This window comes from Triticum dicoccoides, unplaced genomic scaffold, assembly GCF_002162155.2.
Source record: "Triticum dicoccoides isolate Atlit2015 ecotype Zavitan unplaced genomic scaffold, WEW_v2.0 scaffold25169, whole genome shotgun sequence".
Lineage (NCBI taxonomy): Eukaryota > Viridiplantae > Streptophyta > Magnoliopsida > Poales > Poaceae > Triticum > Triticum dicoccoides.
Window position 1 is genome coordinate 1 of NW_021253075.1, and position 7,630 is coordinate 7,630.

At 43.7% G+C, this 7,630-nt stretch overlaps 1 protein-coding gene across 1 annotated transcript; it reads right to left on the reverse strand.

Moving 5' to 3' along the window:
- Positions 1–958: 958 nt before the first annotated feature.
- On the reverse strand, positions 959–6,377 carry LOC119345568 (callose synthase 3-like). Its single transcript, XM_037615593.1, has 8 exons — positions 6,257–6,377; positions 5,997–6,168; positions 5,242–5,386; positions 4,694–4,813; positions 4,494–4,612; positions 4,271–4,354; positions 1,739–1,844; positions 959–1,144 (listed from the first exon to the last, which is right to left on the reverse strand). Exons 1-8 carry the CDS (start codon positions 6,375–6,377, stop codon positions 959–961), a joined length of 1,053 nt encoding a protein of 350 aa, XP_037471490.1.
- Positions 6,378–7,630: the final 1,253 nt, after the last annotated feature.

The following is a 7,630-nucleotide window of genomic DNA, read 5'->3' on the forward strand; positions in this document are numbered from 1 at the left end:
GCCCACTCCCCCCTTGGTACATACACGTTTGTTGCTAAGATACAGGAATCCATACTTCTGAACTGTTCCGCAGACACAAAGGAGTCCTCGTTGGATGATAAAAATGGTCCGGACACTGCGGTCGGAACATATACCGGAGCCCGGAGGTTTGAGGGAGGTTCGAGGGTCCGCTTAGAAAACGCCCTAAAGGAGCTTACAAATATTTGTGTCAGGAAAAAAGAGTAGGTTTTTATCTGAGTTTGGAGGAGTTAACAGAGCTTGCTTGGTGGAGTACCCAGCATAAAAAATGGAGCTTCTATCTGGCTATAGACCGCGATCCAGTCGGTCAGCAATCACCATCTACATTGCCCAGATACCATCCACCCTACCGTGTTTCAGCTTGTCCTTCCCATTCTGTGCCTCCTCTGTTTTCAGGTATCAGTACACGTGATGCAAATGCAGTGCAGCACACAAAGAATAAGAGTGTCACAAAGTAGAGCAATGCAGAAACATAGGGATCTCTGATCTGAGCCAAGCATAGGGCTCAAATTTACTCGACCCGAAACAAACTGCAGGAGACAAGACTCAACGTGATTGATCAAACCAAGACAGCTCAAAGAAATTCTTCGTGAAACCTAATCCAGAGATTGTAATTCCTGCATATGTTGCATCAGAGAATCCTTCCTCACATCACTACAGTCTACAGGTCTACATAAGGTCCAGCAGCCACGCTAAGGAGCAGTATGTCTGTACATAAAGCAAGCGCAGTTTCAACAGCTCTGAATCTACACCTACACGAGAGAACACTACTAAGTAGCCTATAGCACAGCCACCCAATCTCTGAATGAACAGTCGGATTAGAATCGCATGGGGAACCATCGTGGCAGCAGAATCTAGAAGAGTCGGGGGCGAGTGACACCGATGATACTAAGATGAATGAACAAAGCCCGCGGGAGCTGGCCCTGGATCTTCTTTCTACCTACTCCTTGTTCCGGGTGGCTCGGTCCTTCTTGTGCCCGCCGAGGATACGGGAGATCTGCAGGCCTCTGCTGAACGCCTGGTTGAAGAGCATCCTGGTCTGGAACTCGGACACGAAGGGGAACCACGCGAGGAACGCGATGGGCGTGAACAGCGGGAGGTAGAAATCACATATTTGACCTGAGGCCTAAATCAATTCACAAATTGACCTGCTTTCAAAAAAAATTCACTCTGCTGACCCTTTCGTGTGGCGCCCGACAGCTGGGCACCGCACCCTACTGTGCAGCGCCCATCACTTAGGCGTTGCACATCCTGCCAGCGTGGCAACCCTGATCCAGTTGCGGCCCCACAAACAGCACTGCAGCGCCTAAGACTTAGGCGCCGCACTGTGTATATTGCAGCGCCCGTGTCTTAGGCGCTGCACGTTGACTTAGCCCGCATCGGGCCAGACCCTCCCGGGCAGTTCTTCCAGTTGCTCTGTTGTCACAGAGAGCGGCGGCGGCGGCGCCCCCTTCGGATCCCCCCCCCCTCCACACCCCCTCTCAGATTTGAAGTTTTGAGGCCTGGATTCGATCTCCAATCCTTCCTAGTACGTAAACTCCTCCGTTCCCTTTCTTTTCCTCCGTAAAATCGTTGCAATTTTAGGGATTTGCCCAAGATTAGGTGGAAACTTAGTTTTGCTTGGATTGGATCTTTCGGTGTTCCAGATTAAGTTTTTTGATGTAATATTGCAATTGGAGATGATAAGTCATCCATCTCAGGAGCCATTTCCTGGTCTGACCTTCAAATGTGGAATCCTTTTCTCATCAATGGCAAGTACTTTGAAAACAACTATCAAAATTTTATTTAGTTTTACAAGTATGCAGAGAGCCGACAAGGCAGCAATGCTATTGTTCAAATGTGGTCAAGGCAGGCTTTCGGTGTTTCAGAATGAGCACACATTCATTGCAACCAAAAGAATTGGTAGTCATATCCGGTAGTATATGATTCTTGTTGTGATGGAGGATGTGTAGTCATATCCGGTGTTCATATCCGGTGTTCATTCGTTAGGTGGAAACTCTTTCGGTGTTGTGATGGAGGATGTGTAGTCATATCCGGTAGTATATGATTCTTGTTAGTTAAACCTAGATTGTTTATCTTTTTAGATATATATGAGATGCCTAGTTTTGTAGATAATTATGAGATGTTGAGTTTTGTAGCTATATGTGAGATGTTGAGTTTTTTTTAAATATATATTAGATGTTGAGTGTTTTCCGATATTTGAGATGAACTCATGTATGTTTATTGTTTGAAATTGTAAGGATGGTTTGGCTTCTGGACGATGTCTACGACGTGCAACACCGGTCCTACATGATGCGCGAGAAGGATAAGGTAATAATGAGTACTCTAAATCTTTTGCAAATTTGCCTTTAGTTGAAATTTACATGCCCTAAGATTTGTCATTATTTTTTTTGCAGAAGCTTGAACCTCTGAAGATTCGGTATCACGGGGTCTCTGGTCCTGCCATGCCTTACGACGAGCGGTACACACCGTACATCAAGCAGGCAGGACTACTCCCGTGGATTCTGTTGGTCAGCCGGTCCACGCCGAATCTGAACGCTCCACTGGTGTCTGCTCTTGTTGATCGATGGAGGCCGGAGACGCACAGTTTCCATGTTCGGACTGGGGAGATGACCGTGACGCTCGAGGATGTCGCGTTGATCGCCGGTCTTGCTATCGACGGGAGGCCTCTCTGTATGAGCACCGATTCTGATGGGTGGCACGAGCAGATGATTGCTCTAATCGGTATGGCTCCTACCGAGGCTGAGGCTGATGTAGAGGAGGGAGAAGAGAAGAAGAAGAGGGAAAGGAAAGCAGCTGGAGCTGTTTTCACGTGGATTCAAAATAACTTTGCGACGTGCCCTCCGGATGCCACTGATGATGTGATCCAGACACATGCTCGTGTGTATATGTGGTACGTTGTGTCGAGGACTTTGTTTCCTGACTCCACTGGCAAGAACGCTCCATGGATGTGGCTGAAGGCGTTGACCGTTTTTGATAGCAAATGGAGCTGGGGTTCAGCGACTCTTGCCTACTTGTACCGACAGGTAGTTGGTCTGTTTTGTGATCAACTCATTTCTTCATTAGCAATGCAAGCTTGCTGTCAAGTTAACATTGTTTTTTTTCTTTCATATGTAGCTAGAAGCCGAAGGCAACACCCGGTTATTGGCATCACTTGCTATTGCAACCAATAAAGTGCCCTTGTATTGTCCGGTCAAGAACGTGCCATCAATGGCGATGACGGGCCGACAACGCTCAAAAGCCCTCACGCATTGCTCAAAGGCCCAAAATGCACGGCCAAATACTCGGACGGTCCTCCCATTATGAATCAAAGTTTGGTGCCCATGAGGGTCAACCACGTGAACCATGCATGGGTTTGTGGCGGCCATAGCTAACAACAACCTAGGGAGTCGGTTGTATGCTTCCTCCCAATTGCCATACAACATCTTGAATGCGGCTTGCTTCGCCTTCCATGCCTTGTCGTACTTCACCTTGTAATGAAAGATGGCTTTCACAAGGTCAATGACACTCTTGATGCTCATTATTGGAAGTGTGGATATTTGGTTGGACAGCCTGTAAGCAATGAACTCGGACGTGAGTTGTCTGTGTTGTTGGTGCACAAGCTTGCCATCCGCATTCTTGTGCCGGCACATGTGAGTTGGTAGACAACTCACTATGCGCCAAGTGGGACCTCCTTTCCATGGCCTTGCATGCACAATCCATGGACATGTTGGCACTTCACATTTGACCGTGTAACGCACATTAACATCCGAGTTGGCCACTTTATGTGGACGATAATGTGTAACCGAGTAGTTGTCGAGCCACATCTTCAATTCCAAGAAGGATTGAAACTCACAACCGGGATATATCCCGTTCTTGCCGTCTTCCAAATCACGGTGAGAACTTGGCCTAGCTCCAAGAGATATGCATTTGCCACCATCCACAACGGCTTCATCCGTGAGACTAAGATCCTTGAACAATGGTGTCTTGTGATCCCGCCCGAATACCTTCTTGAATGCTTCGGCCTCCTTCGGCGTGAACCCCTCCTCATCAACTTCTTCAAAAAACAAATTGTCAAGGAAGTGTTCAGAAAGTCGTGACTCAAGGAACTGTCGAAGTGTCCAGTAATTTTAGTTAGTACCATGATTTAGAAAGAAAAGTGCAAACAGCCAATTCAAACAATTTAATATGATTATGGAAGCAAAACTAATAGATACCACAAATATGATTATACCATGCTGTGCATGTGTGGAAGATACTGTAGGATTAATACCTCAATGGATTGGCAAGCACACGCTGTCCAATGGTCACAAAACTCGTCTCCTGATTCGACATGAACCAGGCAAGTGAAGAAACACTGCACAAGTCCAGAGGAAAAACCACAGATTAGCAAAATGAAACAGTGCACTAGTTACATGTTAAAATAATCCAAAGTGGTGACACAGGTATATAATTTAATTAATTGCAATTTTAATTAAACGAAACTGCCAGATTACCTGCCAGTAAATATATGCTCCCTTACTCCAAGTATCGACGGATATCTCACACCATCATGTTTCTCCAGAAACTCTTCCAACAAATTTCTCATTTTCAGAGCCTCCTCCATGTAATGTTCCTGTTATTGATAGCATTGAAGAAAAGAAGGAAAAGGAGAAGTGAAATAATTCCTTCAAGCAGCAAGAGCAACAAGCTGTACCTGGTTCATATCTATAGTTTGGAGACATTCGCCACGAGTAAAAATTATTGCATGGTTCTGATTTTCTGGCTTTCCCTCACCTAGAATAGCATTGCCTGGAAGCTTGATCTTGTAGATGACCTATGCACAAAAGATAGATGGCAAATAAGTGTCTCATTTTGCACCACTGAGAGTTGAGACCACACAAAGGTATCTCAAGGAAGAAAGCCTGATGTAAATAGGACCATTGTGATGCTTGGTAGCAATAAAATGGACTTCTTCACAGATTAAACTCGTAAACATAAACTTTAGTGGGCAATATGGGAAATGAACAATAGCTTATGTGGATGGCTTTAAGCCAGTCTCACAAATAAGTTTCACCCTGTCAAAACAAGGATTATCTTTTTCACATGCCAATTTGGCCTAGATAACAGAAAGCCTCCTCAAATTTATTCCCCGTCTTCCACATCAAGTGGCATAGTTAAGAATAAACAAAGAGAAACACAATCAACATAACTTGCAGCAAATTTAACCAAGGTATACTGAATTAACAGAGAATTTTACCGTACCTGGTCAAGACTCTGTCCAGGATCATCTGATTTTGTAACAGCAGCCTTCACCAAAACTGAGTAGTAAACTTTATCAGTCTTCTTGTTTCTATCTTGGCTAGGTGCTTCAACTTCATCAATATAGGCAACACGAAAAGATGGATATCTGCCCATCAAATATATTTCTATTATTTCAGTACCATCATATATCGTATATACAAGTATGTGTCTAAAATACAAATAATGACACTTATGAATAATGTGCCCTCATAAATGCAACTTTCTAGCATTCAAGCACTGGTTTTGAATGATAATGAAATTTGATAGACCTGGACACCGAACACCATGGACTAATTACCGACTAGGATAGACATAAAATAAACAAAATTACAATTTTCATTATTGGCTACTGATTATTAAGAATATCGACAAACTGCCAGTCGTCTAGCACAACTAACATTTCCCACACATAGAAATGCAAAGGCACTGCTAACTGAATGCATGCATGTTTGCATTAGCATATACTCCCTCCGTTCCTAAATATTTGTCTTTTTAGAGATTTCAAATGGACTACCACATACGGATGTATATAGACATATTTTGGAGTGTAGATTCACTCATTTTGCTCCGTATGTAGTCACTTGTTGAAATCTCTAGAAAGACAAATATTTAGGAATGGAGGGAGTAGATGACAAAGAAATGGACCAGATTAAAGATTCATAATCCACACAAAGCAACATATATCCAGGACTTCCGAGTCTCAAACTGAAACTTAAGTTGTCATTAGTCTCAAAATATCATGTGCACAAGGATCACCAGAACGTTTCTGGATTCCATACTGTTGGCATGAGACAACATATGTAAATTTCATGTCAGCTATCGCTTTGCATTCTGTCATTAATTCAGATTCCTTCATGTCAGCTATCTCTCGGTAGCCTTTCATAAGATCTAACAAAGAGAGCAAGAGAAGTGAGAAGTCATTATAATTGCCAAGGCCCCGTTCAGAAGAACATCATAGGCTAGCTAATGGAAATACCATCATCTTTGGCATTATCCTCGGCTCGGTCTCCATAGACAAGTGGTCCCCCGCTGAAGACCAGGCGTGTTGTGCATGTGCTCTGCGACGATGCGGTAGGGTAGTGATGATTGTGTTGCATCCGGGTGCACTATTTCCCTTCCTTGACCCATCCATTTGGGGGGTTTTATGTTAACAAAAACTATAGTAGTTGCTATTTGGCTTTCAGACTGCTCTCTAGGAGCTGATGTGATGTGGATTATTGGTTTCTGTGATAATGGAGCCGGGGAGAGCCTCCCTTTTCTCTAATATGATGTGATATGAATTATTTCAATGCATCCTAGAACTCGCTTTGTTTTGAATTGTCAATGTGGTTGATGTATTCATCGTACAACTTTGTTAATATGCAAGAAACACTATTGTTTCTAGTGTATGTTAGAACATTATTTCTGTCTTTGAATGTGAGGGTATGTTGTTCGGGCACAGTGGTCGATACATTGTTTAGATCGAGACAATGCACGTGTGAGCATTTAAAAATAAATTAATTGAACACAACTGGCTTAGCAATGTATGGGCATATATGATCTAGAGGTGTGGAATGGGAGCACATTTGTTTTCTCATTTTTGACACTCCGAGTAAAAGAAACAACATAGTTTGATTTCATTTCACACTTAAATAGGATCATGAAAGGTTAAGGATAACCTTCTCGTAGTCCAATTAATAAATACCTACATGAGGGGAATAGAGAGATGGAGTCTGAACTTTGAAGTGTATGTGTGGATAGGGTAATTGTGAGCTGGATGCGCCATTGGAAGAGGGAGCAAGCGCATATGTGAGGTGGAGATAGTGGGTGAAAGAAGAGGAGTGATTTAATGATAAAAGAGTAGTCGACAATGACAATAATGTGCATGAGGATCTTAAATACTTCCTCCGTACCTAAATATAGGTCATTTTGGGGTGAAGGTTTGTCGTGGATCATCGACCTTCAAGGCTTGGGCAATCTGAAACCCATGCGACGGTTCGAAGACTTCTTTTATGTGGGGAGCAAATGTTAGAGTTGTGTCGAATATAGTATACAAGGTAGGTTACAGTTGGACTATGAGTTGTATTGTGTTTACATAGGATGTGGGGTCGTGTCCTAGTAGGACACTTGTATCCTAGGCCTCTCATATATAGCGGGGTAGACACATGATGTAACCTATGCTAACATAATAGAATCGGAACGCAGGGAAAGCCGGTGGCATGTGCCGGTGTCCAGGGCGACCGGATTGTAGCGGTATCATGAGGAGGAGCGCCCATAGTCAGGCCCCGGGATGTAGCCATATCGGTGAAGCTCGTTAACAAATCTCGGTGTCGTGCTCGTGTGATGATTGCTTGGTCCTTGGATGCTCAAC

What these genes read in the sequence shown, in the direction of transcription:
- LOC119345568 (XM_037615593.1), bottom strand. Translation starts at nt 6,377, where the DNA reads ATGCAACACAATCATCACTACCCTACCGCATCGTCGCAGAGCACATGC. An exon ending in GAGCATATATTTACTGGCAG is followed by an intron (nt 4,355 to 4,493) that starts GTAATCTGGCAG and finishes GGACTTGTGCAG; the next exon opens with TGTTTCTTCACTTGCCTGGT. An exon ending in GTGCTTGCCAATCCATTGAG is followed by an intron (nt 1,845 to 4,270) that starts GTATTAATCCTA and finishes TTTGAACAATAG; the next exon opens with CATTGCTGCCTTGTCGGCTC.